At 39.4% G+C, this 24,979-nt stretch overlaps 1 protein-coding gene and 1 pseudogene across 1 annotated transcript; both read left to right on the forward strand.

The window, feature by feature from the left end:
* Positions 1-429: 429 nt before the first annotated feature.
* LOC109921659 (cytochrome b5) lies at positions 430-20,609 on the forward strand. Its single transcript, XM_020521692.2, has 5 exons — positions 430-1,186; positions 6,668-6,796; positions 7,584-7,610; positions 12,825-12,859; positions 16,849-20,609. Exons 1-5 carry the CDS (start codon positions 1,016-1,018, stop codon positions 16,940-16,942), a joined length of 456 nt encoding a protein of 151 aa, XP_020377281.1. The 5' UTR covers positions 430-1,015; the 3' UTR covers positions 16,943-20,609.
* LOC125485081 lies at positions 9,983-10,101 on the forward strand (annotated as a pseudogene).
* Positions 20,610-24,979: the final 4,370 nt, after the last annotated feature.

Below are 24,979 nucleotides of genomic sequence, written 5' to 3' on the forward strand. Positions count from 1 at the left end.
GGGGAAACCAAGCGGAGACTCGGGGACCGCTTTGCAGAACACCTACGCTCGGTTCGCAACAAACAACTGCACCTCCCAGTCGCGAACCATTTCAACTCCCCCTCCCATTCCTCAGACGACATGTCCATCCTGGGCCTCCTGCAGTGCCACAACGATGCCACCCGAAGGTTGCAGGAACAGCAACTCATATTCCGCTTGGGAACCCTGCAGCCCAATGGTATCAATGTGGATTTCACAAGTTTCAAAATCTCCCCTCCCCCCACCGCATCCCAAAACCAGTCCAACTCGTCCCTGCCTCCCTAACCTGTTCTTCCTCCCACCTATCCCCTCCTCCCACCTCAAGCCGCACCTCCATCTCCTACCGACCAACCTCATCCCGCCCCCTTGACCTGTCCGTCCTCCCTGGACTGACCTATCCCCTTCCTAACTCCCTACCTACCTACCTACACTCACCTTTACTGGCTCCATCCCCGCCTCTTCGACCTGTTTGTTTCCTCTCCACCTATCCTCTCCGCTATCCCTCTTCTATCCGCCTCCCACTCTCTCCCTATTTATTTCAAAACCCCCTTCCCCTCCCCCTTTTCTGATGAAGGGTCTAGGCCCGAAACGTCAGCCTCTCTGCTCCTATGATGCTGCTTGGCCTGCTGTGTTCATCCAGCCCTGCACCTTGTTGTCAAGGCTTATTAATTGTCGTACTGTGAAAGTTGACTTGCAAAGAACAAAATACAAGACCAATCGGGGTGAACTACGACCTGTTCGGAACAATTTATCTCTCCGCTCCAACGAAGAACCGACTGTCCATTGGGAAGACAGTAATCCGGTCACGTGACGCTGCAGGATCGCCTGATGTGTTCGACCGGCGTGGTGATCCCCGCTTGCAATTGGCTGTTGCCAACGGAGACCCCTCGGTAAGGTCACGTGAGGGTGACGTTCGCGTGCGGGTGCCGGATAGGATCGCACTCAGCCATCGGGGTGTCGATAGTCATTGCGGGAAGGACCGAGTGAGCGGGCGAGTATGTCAGGCAGCGGCGAGGGGTATACAATGGGCGAGTCAAAGGATAAGATCGGTTGCGAGCCGACTGTAAATTATATAACGATGGAAGATGTGAAAACTCACAACAGCAGCAAGTCCACATGGCTTGTGATACACGACAAAGTGTACGATGTCACTAAATTTCTGGAGGAGGTGAGATTCATGTTCATGGTTTGTTTTGCAGGACTAGGCCTAGTTCTAAGTGTACAATATTGCGACTGCAGGTAAATGAAGTATTTTTAAATCTTAAATGTAGTAAGCGAAACAGCTGATTGTATACACTTTTGTCAGATTATTTTAAAAAATTTGGTTTATTCTCGAAGGGCAAGAACTTTTATCATTTTGCAGTTGGATTTTTAGTGAAATCACGATAGAACTTAGGTTTTAACATGATAGAGCATAATTATCTGTTGTATCAGTTCACAGTAAATAGTTGACCGTCATCTTTAATTCATGCTGTTAATTGTGCTTCGAGCAATGAAAGGTACTGAAAGAGAGAGAAAAATCTATTCCTTATACCAATATTCTTTGCTTTGGTAGAAATGCTTTTATAGAGTCATAGAGCTGTACGGCATGGTAACACACCCTTTGGTACAACTCGTCCGTGCTGACGAGAGATCCTAAATTAATCTAGTCACATTTGCCAGCATTTGGCCCACATCCCTACAAACCTTTCCTATTCACATATCCATTCTGATGCCTTTTAATGTATTAACTGTACCAACCTCCACCACTTCCTCAGGCAGCTCATTCCATACATGCACCACTCTCTGCGTGAAAAAGTTGTCCCTTAGGTCCCTTTTAAATCTTTCCCCTCTCACCTCACATCTATTCCCTCTGGTTTTGGATTCTCCTACCCTAGGAAAAAGACCTTGGCTTTTCACCCTATCCATGTCCCTCATGATTTTTAAAGCTCTATAATGTCACCCCTTAGCCTCTGATCCAAGGAAAATAGCCCCAGCCTAATCAGCCTCTCCCTGTAGCTCAAACCCTCCAATCCTGGCAACATCCTTGTAAATCTTCTCTGAACCCTTTCAAGTTCCATAACATCCTTCCTATTAGCAGGGAGACCACAATTGACTGCAGTATTCCAAAAGTGGCCTAACCAATATCCTGTACAGCCGCAACATGACTTCTCAACTCCTACACTCAATCCACTGACCAATAAGGCAAGCATACCTGCGACTCCACTTTCAAGGAACTATGAACCTGCACTCCAAGGTCGCTTTGTTCAGCAACCACCCCCAGGACCTTACCATTAAGTGGATATGTTCTGCCCTGTTTTGCCTTTTCACAATGCAACACCTCACATTTATCTAAATTAAACTCCATCTGTCCCTCCTCGGCCCATCTGATCAAGATCCTGTTGTACTTTGAGGTAACATTCTTCACTTTCCGCTACACCACGAATTTTGGTGTCATCTGCAAACTTACTACTGTACCTCCTATGTTCACATCCAAATCATTTATATAATTGACCAAAAACAGTGGACCTGGCACTGATCCTTGCAGCACACCGCAGGTCGCAGGCCTCTAGTCTGGAAAGCAACCCTCCACCACCTTCTGTCTTTTACCTTTGAGCCAATTCTGTATTCGCACAGTTGGTTCTCCCTGTATTCCATGTGATCTAACCTTGTTAACCAGTCTACCATGCAGAACCTTGTTGAATGCCTTACTGAAGTCCATATAGAATACATCCTCTGCTCTGCCTTCGTCAATTCTCTTAGTTACTTCAAAAAACTCAATCAAGTTAGTCAGACATAATTTCCCATGCATAAAGTCTTGTTGACTATTCCTAATCAGTCCTTGCCTTTCCAAAGAAATGTAAATCCTGTCCCTCAGGATTCCTTCCAACAACTTGTCCACCACTGATGTTAGGCTCACTGCTCTACAGTTCTCTGGCTTTTCCTTACCACCTTTCTTAAATAGTGGCACTTGTTAGCCAACGTTCAGTCTTCCGGCACCTCGCTTGCGGTTGTCGATGATGTAAATATCTTAGCAAGGGGCCCAGTAATCACTGCCCTAGCTGCCCACAAAGTTCTCGGATACATCTGAAGAGGTTCTGGGGATTTATTGATATTTATGGGTTTTAAGACGTCCACCTGCTCCTGCTGGACATTTTTCAAGATGTCGCTATTTATTTCCCCTTCTCCTCAGTAAACACTGATACAAAATACTTATTTTGTATCTCTCCCATCTCCTGTGGTTCCCCATGTAGGTGGCCATGCTGATCTTTGAGGGGCCCTATTCTCTCCCTGGTTACTCTTTTGTCCTTAATGTATTCGTAGAATCCCTTTGGATTTTTATGAAAGAATATGAAAATGAGATTTAGACATTACCTTTTAAATTTTAGAAACATTAGATATTTATTCCAGTGATTAATTTGTTAGGTGCATACTCGAAGGATTCTTGAAACAATGTGTAGATAGTCCAACTAGGGAAGAGGCCACACTAGACCTTGTAGTGGAGAATGAGCCTGGCTAGAAGATTGAGGTTTCAGTAGGGGAGCATTTAATTCTGTAAGTTTTAAGATAGTTATGGATAAGGATAAGACTGGTCCTCTGGTGAAAGTGCTAAATTGGGGAAGGCTAATTAGGACAGGAACTGGAGAAATTAGACTTGGGGTGGCTGTTTGTGGATAAATCCACATCTGACACATGGGAGTCTTTATAAAGTTGATCAGAATTCAGGACTAGTATGTTCCTGTGAGGATGAAAGATAAGGATGGCAAGTTTTGGGAACCGTGGATGAAGAGCTAGTGAAAGCTTAGTCAAAATGAAAAAGAAAACATATGTAAAGGTTAAGAAACTGAAGTTAGACAAGGCCCTTGAGGAACGTAAGGAAGCAGGAAAGACAAACAAGGAATTAGGAGGTCTAAAAGGGGCCATGAAATGTCCTTGGCAAGTAGATTAAGGAGAATCCTAAGGTACTTTTTATATATATTAGGGGCAAGAGGGTGGCTAGGTAGGTTGGTTCACTGAAAGACAAAGGAGGGAATTTGTGCATGGAGCCAGTGGAAATGGATGAGGTCCTTAGCTAGTACTTCGCATCAGTATTCACCAAGGCAAAGGACATAAATGATAGCAAGGTTTGGGAAGGGTATATTAATATTTTAGGGCATGTCGATATTAAGGAGCTGGTGTTGGATGTCTTGAAAAGCATTTAAGGTAGATAAGTTCCCAGGATACTGAGACAGTTAAGGAAGGAGAATGCTGGAGCTTTGGCAGAGATCTTTGTATTCTCTTTAGTTTCCTGTGGGATCCTAGAAGACTGGATAATGGCCAATGTTATTCTTTTGTTTAAGAAGGGCAAGGGGGATAATCCAGGAAATTATAGGTTGCTGATCATCACACAAGTGGTAGGAAGATTATTGGAGAAGATTCATAGGGTCAAGATTTGATTTGTGTTTTCTGAGAAAGTGACAAAGATAATTGAGGGTAGGACAGTGGTTGACGTCTGTATGGACTTTACTAAAGCATTTGACAAGGTGCGTCGTGGTAGGCTGGTCAAGAAGATTAAGTCACACGGGATCCATGGTGAGTTGGTAAGCTGGATACAAAATTGGCTTAGATGTAAATGACAGTAATTGTTTGGGAGGGGAGGGTTTCTGACTGAAGGTTTGTGACCAGTGGTGTTCTGCGAGGATCAGTGCTGGGACCTCTAATTTGTGTTATATGTAAATGATTGGATGAAAATGTAGGTGGTCTGATAAGTAAGTTGGGAGATGACACAGAAATTAGTGGAGTTATGGATGGTGAGGAAGGTTGTCAAAGGATACAGCAGGATGTACAGCAGGGGTAGCAGGGGTAGCAGGGGTGGCACGGTGGCTCAGTGGTTAGCACCGCTGCCTCACAGCGCCAAGGACCTGAGTTCGATTCCACCCTCGGGCAAGTCGTCTGTGTGGAGTTTGCACATTCTCCCTTTGTCTGTGTGGTTTTCCTCCAGGTGCTCTGGTTTCCTCCCACAGTCCAAAGATGTGTAGGAAAGGTGGATTGGCCATGCTAAATAGACCGTACTGTTCAGGGATGTGTAGATTAAGAGGGTTATAGGGGGATGGGTCTGAGTGGGATGTCTGAGGGTTGGTGTGGACTTGTTGGGCTGAAGGGCCTGTTTCCACACTATAGAGATTCTATGATCTACGATGATCTGTGATCTATGAAGTAGATCAGTTGGAAAGTTGAGAATAGAAATGGGAGATGGAGTTTAATCCAGGCGAGTGTGAGGTGATGTGATTTGGGAGGTCAAATGCAGGAGGAAAGTATACAGGAAATGGCAGGACCCTTAGGAGCATTGATATACAGAGGGATCTTGGGATGCATGTCCCATTGCTCCTCGTAAGTGGCAACATGGGGATAAAGTGATAAAGAAGGCATACAGCATGCTTGCGTTCATTGGTGAGGGCGTTGAGTATAAAAGTTGACAAGTCATGTTGCAGCTGTATATAACTTTAGTAAGGCCTCATTTGGAGTATTGTGTACAGTTCTGGTCACCACACAATAGTAAGGATGGCTTTGGAGAAGGTGCAAAAGAGATTTACCAGTATGTTGCCTAGATTGTAGTGTATTAGCTAAAAGGTGAGGTTGAACAAACTTGAATCAGAGATAGTAGGAACTGCAGATGCTGGAGAATCCGAGACAACAAGGTGCAGGGCTGGATGAACACAGCAGGCCAAGCAGCATCATAGGAGCAGAGAGGCTTTTTTGCTACACTGTTGGAGACTGAGGGATGATAGTGATACATAAAATTATGAAGGCAAGGATAAAGTGGGTAGTCAGTCTCTTTCCCAGGATGAAATTGTCAAATACTGGAGGCATACGTTTGGGTGAAAGGAGGAAAGTTTAAAGATATACAAAGTAAGTTTTTTTTTACACCGAAGGTAGTAGGTCCCTGGAATGTGTGCTACCTGTGGAGATGGTAGAAGCACTCTGCAATAGAAATGGTTAAGATATATTTAGACAGATATGCGAACTGGTAGGAAATAGATGTGAACTGTGTTAAATGTGCTAAACAAAAATAGGTCAGTGTCATCGTTCATTATGCAGGCTCAGGAACATCTTAGGCTATTTATTACATTTTGGAAGAATACATGACTACTTACCAATCCATGATAACTTTTTAATTATTAATTCCTTCTGCTATGTAATGCAAAAGAGCCTTATATTCTACCCAAATCTCACATTTTCCAGAATATTTTTCAGTAATTGACATTCCATTATCCCCTACAGTATAACAGAGCACAGTACATCTGTTTATCTGCTTTGAAGTGTGTTTTAACCTAACTTAAATCCAGTTATTCGAGCTCAACTATCAACACAATACGAACAAACAGTTTGTTGAAAAGTCTGTACCGACCTGATCTATCCTTCAATCCTGATTAGACCTGTTAAAGTGGGATTACTAATATCATAAATGGTGGATGATTGTCACACTTCAGCATTGTGGATTGCAAGTATGCAAATATGTAACCAGAAATAGATTTGGAATAGTCATTACTTATTAATAAGGAAAATATTGAAATTCTGATGACAGTTAAGAATAAAATCTTGATTATCTATCATCGAGTTGGTTTAGATATGAAAGTCAATTTTGAATTGTAACCACTCTTTTATTTTTCATGACTTATTTATACTGTAGCATCCTGGTGGTGAGGAGGTACTCTTTGAACAAGCTGGAGGAGATGCCACAGAAAGCTTTGAAGATGTTGGCCATTCATCTGATGCCAGAGAGATGCTGAAGCAGTATTTTATTGGAGAACTTGATTTGGTATAGAATATGGTTATCAGAGGCTCTATTTTTGTCAACCTTCTTGATGTTTTTGTAGTTATACATGAGATATGCTTAAATTAAATATTCTGTCATGTTACCAGAATTGTTTTAGATATTCTCTGTCATTAATATGCTGAGCCAAGCTGTAACAATGAATGAATGTAGATACATCTGTTGTTTTCCTGTCAGATGTTACTTGCATCAAAGTATATTCGGTTTATTTGTTTCCAAGTTTATAACCTTTTGTGACCCGAATGCTGGGTCAAAAACCTGTAGTTCTTGTCCTTGCAGCATGGTGGTTCAAAAAGGTAGCTCTCCCCTCCTCGAGGAGAATTAGGATGGGCTTTGCCAACAATTATTGCCATTCAGGGCATGAGATAAATAGATTAGAGCAGTGAAGGGTGGCATTATTTGTTGTTATATCTTAATGATCCATCTGAACTTGGATGTTATGAGAAGAATCTGTACTATTATCCCATGGCACAATAAGCTTGCCACTACAAAAGACCTTCTACTTTCATAATCATTGTGAAATATGAAGATGTGATTAATTCTTTTTTACTATTGATTAAATGGGATCAATGCCATGAACTTGATGCTAGTTATGGTAAGTTAAGCTCTTTTAAGGATGAAAGGATTTTTGTACTTTTTTTATAATAAACTTTTGATTTCATCTGCATAGATAGTTATGTGCCTCCAGGGAACATTTAGAGTTTTTTCAATTGGTTGATCTTTATTGCAACTATTGTCTTTAATGATGGCTTTATTTTTCTTAATCTTGTAGGCTGATCGAAGAAAGGAATATTCTAAGGTAAGGATAATTTATTTTGTTCATCATACTGCTTATTCATAAATATCATGAATAGATGCTACCACTGCACCACAAGTGCCCCTCATCTGAGTGAAATACTGGTGGTAATATGGTGAAGAGTTTGACTAACAATTTTCAAAACTATCACTTTACATGTCAACTATTTTAGACAACTAGTATTAAACCATCATTCACTTCCTGAGTTCTGTCTTTGGTAAAGTTGAAAACATCAATTTAACTGCCCACTTAAAAGGAGTTTTGTATTAGTACAAAAGCTGCATCCAATAAATAGTCTGACTGAACACACAACAAAACAATTGTATTTTTTTTAAAATTTTCCCTTTTTTTTGCAAATCACTAGTGGATTCCATTTATGTACTTCATATATGGACTTAATTGTTTTACCTCTTTCATGGAGTACACTTGTTTATCGTTCTTCCAATAGCATCCTTCATAAATTCCGTTTTGTTTCAAGAAACAATATTTTTTCAGTTTGAATTCCTATCATCACTGCAAAAAGAAAATCAAAAATTGGTCACACCAACACGATTTGGCTCTGTCCTATGTCAGCTATGTTAAGTACCAAAGATTAAGTGCTGGTTAGTCCTGTTCTTTAAAAATAAACCTTAATCAATCAGCCACTCGTGGGCCACTGTCTAGTCAGTTTTTCATTTCTAGCTGACATATCACAAACTTTATTCATGCTGATTACTTGCTCCTTGTATTGATACACCCAGTTAACCACTGACTAATATATATCTATCACCTTTTCCCTTGTTCCATTAGGTCTTGGGTATCCCTGCCAAACCCTGCTCTCTTTTTTTCATTATTCATATGTGGGATGTGGACATTGCTGGCTGGCCAGCATTTATTGCCCATCCCTAGTTGCCCTTGAGAAGGTGGTGGTGAGGTGCCTTCTTGAACCGCTGCAGTCCTCCTGCTGTGGGTTGACCCACAATGCCATTAGGGAGGGAATTGCAGGATATTGACCCAGCAACAGTGAAGGAACAGCAATATATTTCCAGGTCAGGATGGTGAGTGCCCTGGAGGGGGAATTTGAAGGTGGTGGTGTTCCCATGTATCATTTTTAGCAATACTTGGGGGGGGGACCCCCCCCCCCCCCCCCCCCCCCACCGCACCTATTATCTTTTTGTTAACTGTGCCAGTTCTGTCTTTCAGTTGTTTTGTTAGATGACAGCATACTTGCATAATGTTCGCGTAACTTGTGATACTGTTCTTTTCACTGATTTTTATTTGTTGTATTTGGCAATTTTAAATATAGTTTGTAAATGTCATCACTAGAGTATACTGTAGAACCGAAAAATGTGTTAATGAAGAAAACTCTTTCGGACTTATCAGAAAATCAGTCCTGTTTCCTCGTTGCAACATCTAACTTTCTAAAATTATTGTCATGAACTGGTTTTCGTCACTAACCCTAGCACCTAAGACCAACCATTAGATGTGCACTCATGTAAAATACTTAATGCATCTCTCAATGACCATGAACCTAAGACTTGATCCTATAGTTAAAATTTCTATTGAGCAGAAAAATTAATCTAATTCTTCACATAATAGCACTCTTGTGAGTGCCTAAATGTGAAGATTGCAACAGTTCAAGAAGATAGCTCACCACAAATTCTCAAGGGTAATTAGCAATGGGCAATAAGATGCCAATGAAAAATGAATAAAACTAATGAAAGTAAAACGTTACAAAGCTTCTTTTGATCATTGGTAATATGCTTTTCTTTGAATCTGTGTTCAATTTTCACTCCAGGATACTTCAACAAAACATCTAAATTGACATTCAAGTGTAGTACTGACTGAATGCTACACTGCTGGAGTACATGTCTACAAGTTGAGAATTTAAATTGAGGCTTAGCCTGCCTGTTGGGTTGTGAAAGACCAACATTGCTTGAGTATATAATTTGGTTATTCTTGCATTGCTGTTTGCGGGACTTTGCTGTGCACACATTGCCTACCACGGCATTACAATGTTAAATTCACTGCAAAATTAATTCAGTCGTGCATAAATAAATTGGGGAATCCTGAAACATAAAGTCTTATGTATGTGCATTGGCATTCACAGACTTGGATATAATGTTTTATCAGTTATAGATATGAATTTAGGTGGTAATTTTATACAAATATATGTATGAAGTAGGCTGTTTGGCTCCCTGACCAAGTTTCCACCTTCAAAAATGGCTGTTGTGTTTGTGTTCTGAATTCCCAATAACCTTTTATTTTTGGATGAGAAAATCATCGAAGTACCTCTGTCTTAAAATATTCATTGACCTTCCCTTATCACGATCTCAGGCAGAGTTCCATTAGTTGCACAATCCTCTGAGAGAAGAAAATTCTCCATATCTCTGTCCTAAAATGGCCATACTAGTCTGAAAACGCCCGATCTCGTCTGATCTCCGAAGCTAAGCAGACTCAGGCCTGGTTAGTGCTTGGATGGGAGACTGCCTGGGAATACCAGGTGCAGTAAAGGGGCAGCACGGTGGCTCAGTGGTTGGCACTGCTGTCTCACAACGCCAGGGACCTGGGATTGATTCCACCTTTGGGCCACTGTCTATGTGGAGTTTGCACATTCTCCCTGTGTCTGCGTGGGTTTCCTCCGGGTACTCTGGTTTCCTCCCACAGTCCAAAGATGTGCAGGTTAGGTGGATTGGTCATGCTAAATTGCCCGTACTGTTCAGGGCTGTGTAGATTAGGTGGGTTATAGTGGGGTGGGTCTGGGTGGGATGCTTTGAGGTTCGTTGTGGACTTTTTGGGCCGAAGGGCCTGTTCCCACACTGTAGGGATTCTATGTTCTAAAACGGTAATCCCTAATTTCAAAATGTTTCTCCCTCGTTCTAGACTTACCTGCAAAAGGAAACGTGCTTTTCACATCCATCTTGACAAAACCATTCAGGATCTTTATTACTTCAATCAAATTATCCTTTCATTCTTTTGAAATTCCAGTGCATTGACGTCCAGCATGTCAAACCTTTCCCAGTAAGACAAAGCACTCACTCATTCCAGGCATAAATCTAGTGAACCTCCCCTGAACTGCCTCCCAATTTACATCCTAAAATCAGGAGACCAAAATTGTCTGAAGCAATTGAAATGTGATCTCTCCAATATCCTGTATAATTCAAGCAAAACATCCAGAACCAAGGATCAAGATCTAAAGATATTGAGTAGCCCATTTAGAACTGAGATTAGGAAAAAAATTCTTCTAGTCACTTAGAGTGTGAGCCTATGAAATTCTTTGCCACAGAAAGCAGTTGAGGCCAAAATTTTGAATTGTTTTAAGAAGAAATTAGATATAGAGTCATAGAGTCTTACAGCATGGAAACAGACCCTTCAGTCCAGCCAGTCCATTGCTGAATGTAATCCTAAACTAAACTAGTCCAACCTGCCTGCTCCTGGCCTATATCCCTCCAAACCTTTCCTATTCATATATCTATCCAAATGTCTTTTAAATGTTGTAATTGTACCCGCATCCACCACTTCCTCAGGAAGTTCATTGCACACATGAACCACCCTCTGTGTTTTAAAAAAAAAAAAAAAAAAATTTGCCTCTCGTGTCTTTTTTAAAATCTCTCTCCTCTCACCTTAAAAAAAAAAAAAGTGCCCCCTAGTCTTGAAATTCCCCATCCGAGGGAAAAGATGACTACCATTAACTTTATCTATACTTCTCATTGTTTTATAAACTTCTGTCAGGTCACCTGTCAATCTCCAACACTCCAGTGAAAAAGTCCCAGCCCTACCTGGCCTTTCTTTATAACTCAAACCTTCCATATCTGGCAACATCCTGGTAAATCTCTCCTGTATCCTCTCTAGCTTGATAATATCCTCTCCATAACTGGACAGTTTATTCCAGAAGAGGCCTCAGGGCTAAAGGATGTGGAGAGAAAATGGGAACAGGGTACTGAGTTGTATGATGGCGCGGGCTCGAAGGGCTGAATGGCTAACTCCTGCTCCTATTTTCTATGTTTCTATATTTCTATTTCAATTCTTCTCGTAATAATAAAGAATAGAATTCCATTAGTTTTTTCAATTACTTGCTGTACCTGCATACTAATGTTTTGTGACTCATGCACTAGAACATTTAGAGCTTTCTTCACATTAAAATTCTGCCATTGTCCTCCGAAATAATATTCTCTGTTTTTATTTATTTCTGCCAAAGTGAACAACTTCATGTACTGCATTATATCCTATCTGCCAGATTTTTTTCCCACTCATGTCTATGTTTGCCTGCAGGCTCCCTATGCTCTCTTCACAACGTAGGTTCCTACATTTCTTTGTGTCATTTTGTTCCCCCTCATCTGAGTCATTGGTATAAATTTGTAAAAACCTGAGATGTCAACTCAGACTCCTGCAGGACTCCAATCATCATGTCCTGTCAATCAATAAAAGACCCATTTTTGCATGCTGTCTGTTCTGACAGCCAACCAATCTTCTATCCAAGCTGACATGTGACCCCCAGACAATGAGCTCTTATTTTGTGCAATAGCCTTGTGTATGACACTTGTCAAATGCCTTCTGGAAATCCAAGCAAAGTATGTCTACAGTCTCCCATTTATCCTCAGAACTCCAATAAATTTGTTAAACATGATTTTCCTTTTACAAAACTATGCTCTTTCCAGTTTCTTTGGGTTTTTCTAAGTGCTAAGCTATAATATACTTAAGTGATCAATTTTAAACTTGCCCAGTTACACATGTCAAGCTCACTAATTGGCCAGTAGGTTCTTGCTTCCTACCTCCCTCCCTTGTTGAGTTGAGGGGTTATATTTCCCAGTGTGATGGAATATTTCTGGAATGTAGGGAGTTTTTGAATTTTAACACCATATCTTCGTTTAAGATGGTGGGAGGAAATCCATTGTGACATGGGAACCTGTCAGCCCACAGCAGCATTAGAACCATTTCTCTGGTGATAATAGTTTCACTAAGTTCCTCTCCTGTTTTTGTCACCTCTATAGTTAAAATAGAAGCAAAATAGTTGTTAATTTCATTGTTATTTCCTTATTTACTATTAACTCCTCCTCATTCTCACTGATGTTCAAATTTTCTTTGTAAATATTTTTGGGATGTTTATCAAGTCAAGACAACTATGATTTGATTTATTGCGATTTGCCTTCATGTTTGGTATTTTATTTCAATTATTTGTAGTTCTGAAGAATTTTGGATGAACATGCTAAACCATTTTTTCCTGCTTTTTCTACACAGGATGTTTTAATCACAACAACATCAAGCCATTCCAGGTATGATAGACTTAAATAGCACTGGTTGTCATACTCTTCAGCAATGATATGAGATGATTGGGCAAAGAAGGGTTTATTTTCCAGGATGGACTGGATATCAAGCAAGTTGCAATTACATCTCACTATGACATAAAAACTTGTAACAGTCAATCTAGAGTTAAAGAGCAGTAACTGGGTTAACACCTAGTTTCTGCTCCAGATCCCTAAATCAGATAAAAGAAGATAACTGCATCTTGCAGGAGATAAGAACATTTGTCAGTAATATATTGGGCATTTGTGCTGGAAGCCATGCAATGTAAAATGGTAAATCTGAACTCCTCTAAATGGCCTAGAATTTACAGTTGTAATGATAGCAAAACTGTCATTGCCATTAAGATTGATAACAACTTTTGATTTTCTATGCAGTTCACATAAAAATATGGAATTTGCATCCCACGATACGCTGTACTGCCACAGCATGTGCTGTTACAGTCTTCACCAATGCAATCAACACGTTTAGTTTTTAAATTCTTTCGTAGGGTATTTGTGTTTTAACAAGGCCAGTTTGTGTTTGTTACCAGTCCCTAATTTGACTATGAACTGAGTGACATGCTAGATCATTTCAGAGGGATGTTAAGAGTCAACCAAATTGTTATGGGTCACATTTAGGCCAAATCAGGTAAAGCTAACAAATTTCCTTCCGTAAACAATGTTAGTGAACTACATGGCTTCTCTGAAAACAACAAATGCTGGAGATCACAGTGAGTTAGACGTCATCCATGGAGAGAGAGCAAGCTACTGTTTTGAATCGAGATGACTCTTCATCAGGGCTGAAGTGAAGTGTGCAGGGGCAGCGTTTATGCTGTAGTTGGGGAGGAGGGTGGGTGTGGGAGTGGTGGGGTGTAAAGTGCTGGTGGAGAACAGATGTTGATAATTCAGATTAAGTGATCGGAATGTAAGAATGGCATAACAATGGTGTGTATAACTGCCAGACTTGAAAGAGCAGACAGTCCCACTGGGTTTGGCGGGGGGGAGGACATTGTGACAGAGAATGTAACAAATAAAGCGAAAAGAAATGGAAGAAATAGGAGTTTGTTCATAATTTGAAGGTGTTGAAATCAATATTAAGTCCAGAAGGCTGTAAAGTGCCCAGTCTGAAGATGAGATGTTGTTCCTCCAGTTTGTGCTATGATTTTTTTTAATATTCATTCATGGGATAAGGGCGTCGCTGGCTAGGCAGCATTTATTGCCCATCCCTAATTGCCCAGAGGACAGTTAAGAGTCAACCACATTGCTGTTGGTCTGGAGTCACATGTAGGCCAGACTTGGTAAGGCTGGCAGTTTCCTTCCCTAAAGGACATTAGTGAACCAGATGGGCTTTTCCAACAGTCGACAATGGATTCATGGTCATCATTCGACTCCAGATATTTATTGAATTCAAATTCCACCATCTGCCATGGCGGGATTCGAACAGGTGATTCACTGGAGCACCGCAGCAAGCCGAGGACAGATAAGTGGGCATGAGCATGACGCTGCGTTAAAATGACTGGCTACAGGAAAGTCCGGGTCATGCCTGCACACAGACCCAAGGTGTTCTGCAAAGCGCTCACCCGGTCTGTGATTGGTTTCTCCAATGTAGAATAGGTCACGTTGGGTGCAGTCAGTATACTACACAAGATTGGAGAAGGTGCTGCTTCACCTGGAAAGGCTGTTTAGGCCCTTGGATTGTGAGCAGGAAGGAGGTGAAGGGGCAGGTGTTGCATCATCTGCAGTTATGTGGGAATTGCAATGGGAAGGGGATGGTGGTGTTGGTGTTGGTCAAAGAATGGACTAGGGAGTCCCGAGGGAACGATCCCTGCGAAATGCAAACGGGGGAGTGAGGGGAAGATGTGTTTGGTGGTGGCATTCTGCTGGAGTTCTCTGAAATGGCGGAAAATGATCCTTTGAATGCAGAATCTTTCGGACTTAATATTGAGTTCAACAACATCTTTGAATTATGAACCAACTCCCATTTCTTCCCTTTCTTTTAGCTTTACTTGTTTCATTCTCTGTTACCATGTCCTCTCTCCCCTCCCCCCACCCCAATGCAACTGTCTGCTGTTTCAAGTCTGGCAGTTAGACACACCACTGCTCTTCCATTCTCACATTCTGATCACTTTAACTATCAACATCTTTTCTTCACCAGCACTTTACAGTTGACTGACCCACTGTGATCTCCAGCCTTTGTTGTTTCCAGCACAGATTCCAGCATCTGCATTAATTTGTTCCCACATGGGTTTTCTAACTTGCATTCCAGTACAGTACTGAGTAAGTCATAGTGCTTGTCAGAATATTATCACAGCATCATTCTTGAGACTAGCTTTATAATTCCAAATTTATTCAGTGAATTTAAATTCCACCAGCTGTCATTGGTCATGACATGGTCAGATAATTGGAATAGTAATACAGAAATCTAGGCTAATGCTGTGGAAATGTGGATTCAAGTCCTGCCACAGCAGATAATGATATTTGAATTTGTATAACAAAGATAGAATTGAAACAATCTAGTCCAATAGCATTTATTGTTGGCATAAAAACCTGTCTGGTTAACTAATGTACTTTAGGAAAGGAAATGCTGTCCTTTCTGGCCTGCCTTATGTATGACTGCAGGCTCTCAGCATTGTGGCTGAATCTTAAGGAAAACAGGAGCAACAGAAGACCACTTGAGCCTGCCGCACTATTCCAGATCATGACTGATCATCTAGCTCAAAGCCATATTCTCACCCCCCAAATTCCTTTATCATTTTTTGGCTTGAATTTACTGAGTTCAATCTGATGAATCAGTAACATGCTGTGTCAAACACTCACTCTCAACCATCTTCCAGACACCTGAAAATCAAACCAGTGCTACTTGATATGTAATTACTGTTAAGTGAGAAATGTAGCACCTAATCTGTGACAGTAAGTTTCCATAGACACCAAATGGCAATATGCATTTTAATTACATTGAGGAATAAATATTGACCAGGAAACCAGGGATAACTCTCCTGTTCTTAGAAATTATGCCATGGAATTATTACATCCAACAAGCAGGCAGACTGCGGCCTTAGTTTGCAGTCTCATTAGCAAAATGGCCAACAGTGCATGCCTCCATCATTACTGGAATGTCAGCCTTGATTTTTGTTTTCTTTGTGTTGAAGCTGTGAATTGTGAATTGAATGTGGAACCTTGTGATTTAGGCAAGACTGCTCCAAATTTAGCCATGGCTAATGTTCCAAATGTGATGAATTTAAATAAAATTAAATTCAGCTCTCTATCTTATTCAAAGTATTTTAATATTTAGTTATCAACTTGGACACAGGTGAGCCTAAAATGAAGTTGTCTGCAAAGCTCAGTGAGTTTGAGCTCTAAAAGGATAAGTTTCAATGTCTTTAAAAAAAAAAGACCAGTGTCTCTTGGTTTTCCTTTGCTTTTCAACGGAGCTCTCTGTTCTTCCACTCTCCTCTTCAGATGTTTTAGATCACCTTTAGTATATGATTATATATATTAAATGCAGCACCAAGCACTGGCAACATTCCAGATGGAGGAATAAAACTTCCATTTTATTAAATTATTTTCAGTTCTTTAATGGTCAACTTTGGGGTACCTTGCTTTGCATTCATTTGCAGATATCTGCACTTCTCCAGAACTGTTGATTAATCCTAGGGATTTGGTCTGGAAGAAGGCTGTGCCACTTGATTTAGTGGCACACTAATAGATCATCAAAGTCATGTGTTCTTGTAATTATTAATTGTATTCTTGACGAAGTACTTTGAGATTCTAAATATGTTAAATTGTAAATAAATCTTCCACCCTTCCAACAGGGTAAAAAAAATCTATTAAAGTCAACGTTTGATGACTTGTATCTCAGGTTTTTTTCTCTACATGCCCACACTAGTTTAATTCACATAAAAAATAAAGCTTTGGTTAGTTTTCAACAATGGGTAAATATATTACTTGGATCACTCAAAAAATAATGTTTTCTTTTCTAGTTGGTGGACAAACTGGCTGATTCCTGCCTTTGCAGCTGGCGTTGTAGGACTCATGTATCGCTTCTACCTAACAGAGACCAAAAGTTCATCCTGAGGCATTTTAGTCTATTTTTTTCATCGATTGGGGAGAACAAGGTGTCTACTGAGTGATGCCATTAACACCCATGTCTTCAAAGTTTTATTGATGATAATTGAAAAATGTACAATTATGTATTTAATTTCGTTGCTCGCCTATAATAAGTTTTTCCTATTCTATGCACTAATTAGTGAAGTATATTATGTTAAGGATTTACAAGGAGTGTACAACCAATTCAACAATGAAAGTTTTGATTTCTCAAAGACCTATTTTCCTACTCCTGGCTTATTGTCAGGTCAAGTATTCAAGACCACTTTTGAATGAAGAGCACATTGGATATTGTAACATTGTTCATTACGCTACGCACACGACCGTCAAAGTTGAGCTTTTGACAGCACGAGCATTGTGTACACAGTTTAAGTATTTAAGATAGTTCATTTACTTTCTTTCTTTCCTACCTTGTCTTTCAGAATTATTTTTCACTCAACTGCTGAACCGGTTTGTTGCTAGTCTGCTTCTAGTGTAAAAGAATGGTAGCAGCTTGTAGCAGTTATGAATATCAGTGCAGCTTTTTCGAAGTTTAAAATGGATTCCATGAAACACTTGCTGTTAGGTTACTCAATCTCAATGTGAAATGTAATATACAACCATAAATAGGTTAACAGCTGTTATTTCTTCCTAATCCATTTCACCTTTGAATATAACAGCTCATGCTAAATACAGTTCCATGGATGATAGCTTAGTGGTGTCTCACCAACTCTTCATCTGGACAACAAATTGGCAGGTTTTTTGAAAATTAAGATGCAGCTGACTTTAATCTTAGTATCTGTACTGCACTTTCCAGTGTGAGTTGCTGGTCAGTGATGAGGGTGGAGTTGTGAGCATGTGTCTTCGTCTCTTTCCGTAACTCTACAATTCAGAGATTCGTAGTGGTTGTCATAATTGCCAATGGAAACTTTGTGTAGAAAGAAATATGTCAGGAAAGATGCCCACTGAGCCATAAAGATAATATTGATCTTGAATACTGTGGTTTGCTGTACTGTTCCTAAAGTAGAAATGTTTACCCCAATCTCTCTTACAAGTTTGTTATTGTTAGGGAGAAATTTGAAGCATGACGTCTATATCTTCCATTCTGTAAAAATTGGAATTAGTTTTCTCTTTCTTCATTCTCCTCCTCCTATGAACTAAAATGTTTCACTGATAACCCTGCACTGCCCAACTTACTACCAAACTGGTGTGAATTTCAATCAACCTAATTGATGCAGATGGTTATTGTTGCATTCTGTGTTTTAGATTTTTAATCGTAGGTGATGCTAATTAAGTTCCCCCTTCCAGTAATTCATTGTAATGTATACATCTTGTACCTCTCTTCTGAGTCTGAATTACAAATTCAGATCAGACCAATGTATGACTGAAAGTCTTTGCATTTGTAATTTTCTAATAGTGTCCCAAAGTAATTTTTCACAAGGCGTTTGATATTTTCTGCATTATAGGTACATGTCTTGTGTGCTATTACCATAACATGGTGTCTACTTGAAAGTTTCACTAAAATTCTTCATGGTGGTCCTTCATCTATTGAGCTAATAAATAAAGTCTTTCTAAATTACCCTAGAAAGGTAATTCACATTTGACTACACAGTTCATGTTTTTTCTTTTAAAAAAAAATTACAATAATTGTGGAGATTATGCAAACGTTATTGTACTTGATGCAAAAATATCTAACTGTAAGTATTTTCAGGCACTGTTATCGTGTTATGCACCATAATCTGTGTCAGGTGTGTAGTGTACTTTTTGGGGGCAACTGCATCAAATGCATGTTAACATAATCACAATATTTCTTGGAATAATTTTATCACTTATACTGACTTTTGGTTCAAGTATGAACAACATTGACTTGCATGTTTGCATCTATTTACTGTGTGCGCGTAATATCTGTACTAATAAGCAACTGTACAAAGTCTATATGTACTCCTTTTTCTTTTCAAAAAGTTGTAAAAAATATTGGTAATAATCCAGCCACTAAAATGACTTAAACTTGAGTTTGTTATGCATTTTTTTTTTCCTGTTTCATGAAGAATAGGTTGACTGTTGGTGATCTTATTTCATTTAATCCATTATGGTCAACTCAGTGGACTTCGAAATTTGCACCTAACTTGGTTTTAATTTACGTTTTTTGTTTCTGAAAGCCCAGTCCAGAGAAACTATACGTGACTGAACCTTTGACACCAGTAGATTTAAAAATTTTCAAGGGCATTGCCATTTGCTTTTAAATGAAAGTGAAAGTGAATGAAGAAAGACTGGTAGTTTGAGCATTTATGAGTTTGGGTACGAAAAGACTCTCAGCTGAAATATTTTGTGGTGTTGGTTATCTTTTCTCTACCTTTAGTTTTCTAGCTCCATGGTTTAGTTAGTCCACCTTCATACTAGGAATCTAAAGGGCACACTGGCTTCAGTCACACTTGTTGTCCACTGGCAAGTAGTGATTTTGGTGAAAATTCACTAATGTCTCTTCTGTGAGTCAAGCCATCGCTGAGAAATCGCAAATATATATAAATATTTTTCTATCTTTGCCTGAAATATTAAATTTTGGCTTTGATAGGCCGGTAGATTTATTGTGATTCCTCAGCCAGGTGAGGAGTGACTCAACACTATTCCTGTCCTCACTTTAATATGCAGATTTCCAATAAACATTGGAAACAGATCAAACTAAAAACTGAGCCAATTTTCTGAGTTTGAGGCTTTGAAGTAAATGATGATTGTTTTGAATCAAACTACTGGGCAAAGTGGGAATTTAAACTTGGTAGCATAGAAAAGGGGTCAGTATAATTTGTTTTTAATGCTTAAAACAAAGTCCACCAGATAAGACTTTTGCTGCCGACTAATACTAACATCAAGTTATGTAAAATATTGATCTACATGTATAATTTTCAATCTGTTCTGATTGATCAATCTTACAAGAGATCATTATTGTGGTATGGCACATAACTTGCCAAAATGTGCAAGAGACATTTGCTTTATAAGTTGGAAGCCACCCGTGAGCCTCTCCACTTCAGAGAGACTTTATTTGGGAAAAAAATAGTTTTCCTTTTCATTGCATCTCTCTACAATTTTCAAACACAAATGTCCCACTGCTTCTCAAGTGCTATTGTACAAATAATTATCAATGTGTGAAAAAGCTAAATGTCTGAAACAGTAGGCACCTGGATGGCCCATTTTATTAATCTATTGCCCCAATAATTGCATATGAGTATTCTATATACAGTCACTTTTTGTTTTCGACATTTCATAATGGGTTGTCAATTTTTAAAAATTAAGTCTAATCTATGAAGTTCTGTGAAATGTTCTATTGGGACACATCAACATTTTTAAAATTTACTGGTTCCAACAACAGCTAATGTGATTTGTACTTAGAAACTGGAATTACCACGGTAGCAAGTGGAACTTTTTCCCATGTTGTATTTGCTTAAATTGAGAAAGAAATCATGAATACTAATTACATTTTATTTTCACATGGTTATTCTGTACCTTTAACTTTTTCTTTCAAATGCTTTGGCTTATAGCATTTTAAATAAGTCAGTTTGATCTATTGTGTATTGTATGTACCAAATGATAATATATTCCTTGCAATTTAATAATCTGCCTGCACTACAATACTCATAACTTTGTAATAAATGGGAAGAAACTATTCAACTTGTCAATTTATATTCAGCTCTAACATTACCGTTTTGAAGGAATTTATTTCTAAGAAAAACCTGGACAAAATGCTATGTTTCAATCTGTCACGCTTGTTTCTGTTATTGGTCTGACATTACCAAGGTGTTAATGAACAGTAATTTGTCATGGCTAGTGATTAATAGTCAATATGAAAACAGTCATGCAATTACTACAGGCTGTAGACTTTGCTCATACTCACACTTGCCAGCTTACCATTTCTGATGTTACTCTGAATTGCAGTCAGAGAGAGATAGATCATGGATTCTTATGCTTCTCTTTCTGGACCCCTTTATTTTCCTTTTTTCTCCCCCCCTTCTCAACTTTCTTCTATTGCCCAAATCAGCATCTTAATAATCCTCCACCCTCCTTTTTAACCCTGAGCTTCTGGACTGCTTTGTCCCTTTCACTAAACTTCTAGCCAAGCAATCTTGAATGCATCCCCTGCCCTAATCCTGAACTTTAATATTTCTTTAATTTCTCTCCTGTTTCCCTTTACATCTGGATCCATCTTGTCCCCTGACATGTAAGTCCTGCTCGCTTGACTCTATTCCCACTAAATAGCTGACCACCCAGCTTTCCTTTCCACTGTCCATGTTAGCTGATATGTAAATAAATTTATTTCTTTCCAATGCTACCTCTAATCCAAAAGTTATGACCTCTATCTAGATTTCCCCCAAAAGGAAACCTACTCTGTACATCTACTTTGTCAATTTTTTTTATATTGCAATTAGATTTCCTCTCATTTTTCTAAATTCCTGAATTAAATACTTCAGTTGATTGAATACCTTGCTTGGTAAGTTTTAGACATGGATAATGTTGTTTGATAGAGTGGCTGACCTTTAAGGAGGTAATTCATGACTTTCAGCAAAAACGTATCACAGGTAAAGGAGATAAGACTTCAAAAAAAGGGATAAACCAACCATGGCTATCTAAGAAAGTTGAGAGTAAGTTCAAAGTAAAAAATCAGGAGGCCAAAGTCAGTGATAGCCCAAAGACTGAGATAAATTCAGAATCCATCAAAGATGAACTGAAAGGATAGAGGAAATAACTGAGGGCCAACTAGTGAGGAACATAAGAACTGACAATAAGAGCTTCTTTAAATATTTAAAACGAGAGAGGTCAAATGGACATTAGCCCCTTAGAAAATGAATCTGGGGAGATGGTTCTGGGAACAAGGTAATTTCAGAGGAGTTGGACACATTTTGTATCTGTCTTTATGGTGCAAGATACTTCAAACCTTCCAGCAATAATAAAGAATACAGGGCAGGAATTAAGTACCGTCAACATCACTAAAGAAGCTGTATTAGAAAAACTAATTTGGCTAAAGGCAGATAAGTTCCCTGGCCATGATGGTTTGCAACCCAGTATCCCAAAAGAGGAATCTACAGAGATAGGGTTGGATGCATTGGTACTAATTTTCCAAAAATCCTTGAATTCTGGAGAAGTGCCAGAGAATTGGAAAACTGCCAATATGACATTCCTATTCAAAAAGAGAGGGAGGTAAAAAGCGGTTAACTGCAGGCCAATTAGCCTAATATCTATTGTTTGAAAAGTATTGGAATCAATTATTAAAGAATGAATAGCAAAACATTTGGAAAATCTAGACTATGATTAATCTAGCATGAAAATGAAATCATATCAGAATAATTAAATAGATTTTTGAGGAACCCTCAACCAGAGCGGATAGAGGAGGACCAGTAGATGTGTTGTATTTGGATAAGATGTTTGACAAGATACAACTAAACCTTTTGTGGAGGTAAGGTTGGAGCCTATGGTGTTGGAGGTATGATGTTGGTATGGATAGAGTACTAGCTTATGGGCAGGAAACAGTGAGTGGGATAAAACATTCTTTTGTCAGTTGGTGACCTGTGAATAGTAGGGTTCCGCAGAGATGTGTACTGGGACCACAACTGTTTACAATATAAATGAGTTGGAAGAAGGAAGTGAATAAATGTACTGTAGCCAAATTTGCAGATGACAGAGGAATAGATGGTAAGATATTGGTAGGTTAAATAAGTGGACAAAATGTTGGCAAATGGAGTACAATGTGGGAAAATGTTCATTCTGGAAGGGCGAACAAAAAAAATACTAGTTAAATTGGGAGAAACTGCAGAAAGCTGCAAGACAAAGGGACTTGGATCTACTTGTGCAGGAGACACAAACCTAGCACACAGGTACAGCAGGTAATCGAGGCTAATGAAATATTGGCCCTTATTTCTAGGGGATTGGAATATAAGAGTAGGGAAGTCTCACTGCAAGTGTACAAGTTGCTGGTGAGACCACATCTGGACTACAGAGCAGTTTTGGTCCCCTTGTTGAAGGAAATATTTCATTGGAGGCAGTTCAGAGGAGTTTTACTAAGATGATCCCTGTGTGGGGAGATTGTCTTTTAAGCAAATATTAAACAGGTTGGGTCTCTACTGTCTGGAGTTTAGAAGAATGAGAGATGATCTCATTGAAATATATATGATTCTTAAGGGGCTTGACAAGGTAAATGCTGAGAGGAGATTTTGCCTCATGAGAGAGAGTCTAGGACCAGAGGGCATAATCTCAGAATAATGGGGTTCCAATTTAAGACTGAGATGAGGAAGAATTTCTTCAGAGGTTTGAGAGTGATTTCAAACTTCTTACCTCAGAGATCTGTAGGGGCTGAGTCTTTGTGTATATTTGAAGCAGAGATAGATTTTTGATCAGTGGAGGAATCAGGGATTATGAGGAAAGGGAAGGAAAGTGAATGTCAGAAGTGTCAGATCAACCATGATCCTTTTACAGGCAAAGCAGTCTAGAGAGGCCAAATGGCCTACTCCTGTTCCCATTTTTTAAATGGTCTTATCATGGTCATAATTTGGCTTCTGAAGTGATATAAGACTTTACGACCTTTGAAGCATGAGTCACCAAAGGAACTCAGCTACTTTGCTTATCAATTTCAGTCTACACAGCTGGCTAGCAACCAAGTGAAAAAGACAGCCAATTGTGTAACTTTCACAGTTTCACTGGCAACTCCTTACCTATGCCTATTTGAGTGATATAAGCCTTGGACTAAAGCTGAGAGGAACTCTGAAATGGCATATCCTCAAAACATTGTGTTTATGTCTGATGGATAAGGGCATGCCATGCCAGTCATGATCCAAATGCCCAACAGTGTATGAATAGTTCCACAGCCTTGTGAATACTTTGGGAGAGATGGAAGTTAAGGGAGTAAACTCTGACAAAAAAAAAATCTGGAGTGAACACCAAAAGCAGATTGATGGCCAAATGTGTCATCTTTCTGGTACACCTATATTTAAACCAGTGCCAAATCTAGTGTTTTGCATTCTTCTGGATTTAATCAAGGAGATTGAAAGGAGTCTGTGATGTTTGACCAGTGCAGGGTCTCCATACATTTTGCTCAGTCTTGCTTCCTGGAGAAGGCACTCCAATTTTGCTTCATAGCATTAAAACAACACTAGACACAACACTTACGATAAGCCCAACAAAACTGGGTGTTCACAGGGCTATCCTCATCACATGGGAGAGACCATGCTATCTCACTGGTCAGTCACTCCTCACCTTAAGTAAAGCAGCACTAATAAGGCGCTGATCCACCACGATCTGTGTGCTTCAATAGCTACTTGGAACTTAGTGTCACTGCTCAATAAATGGATAGAATCATTTGCACCTTACAACAGACAGAAAAACAGATGGCACCTCTTCTCACCTTATCTGAATACAGATCTTGGCTAAAGGCATCAATTCTGAATACTAGTATGGTTCAGAACTGAAAGATCTACAATTTGCAAGAAAAATGCCATGAAAAGAGGAGACCATTCTATATCACGTTATTAATTTTACCAAGGCATTGTCATAGTCTTATGGGTTTGTGGAAAGGCAAGGCTATCCAAACTTTTCTTTACTCTTCTCACCAATGTCATAACTCAGGAAGCCCAACTGGAAAGTAATATCATTTAACTCCAAAACAGAGGCACTACTAGTGGCATACATAGGCTAGTTCTAGCCCAAGACAATTCTGCAGGCCCATCCCTACCTCTACCTTTTTGTTATATATCCAGAAGTACTCTTGAACACAACTGAACATTCCTTTTTCCTCCAATGCCAAATCACCATGACTGTTTTTTTATCTTTAACTATTAACCACCACCAGTAAATCACCCATGCAGCCAATGAGATATTTACATACAAAGCTTGTTGTGGGCAGTGCAAACCGGGATCTGCTTTTTTTTTGTATCCAGACATGCTCTTACACATAACTAAGTGGCTTTTGTCCCACCACCAAATCACATGATGTTTTTCCCCCAAAATTAACCACCACCAGTAAAACAGCCATTTAGCTAACTGGTTATT

This window comes from Rhincodon typus, chromosome 15, assembly GCF_021869965.1.
Source record: "Rhincodon typus isolate 14 chromosome 15, sRhiTyp1.1, whole genome shotgun sequence".
Taxonomy (NCBI): Eukaryota; Metazoa; Chordata; class Chondrichthyes; order Orectolobiformes; family Rhincodontidae; genus Rhincodon; species Rhincodon typus.

Excerpts from the sequence above, each read along its gene's own strand:
- LOC109921659 (XM_020521692.2), top strand. The coding sequence starts at position 1,016 with ATGTCAGGCAGCGGCGAGGGGTATACAATGGGCGAGTCAAAGGATAAG. Across the intron at positions 1,187-6,667 it reads TCACTAAATTTCTGGAGGAG|CATCCTGGTGGTGAGGAGGT; the intron begins GTGAGATTCATG and ends TTTATACTGTAG. Across the intron at positions 6,797-7,583 it reads TTATTGGAGAACTTGATTTG|GCTGATCGAAGAAAGGAATA; the intron begins GTATAGAATATG and ends TTAATCTTGTAG.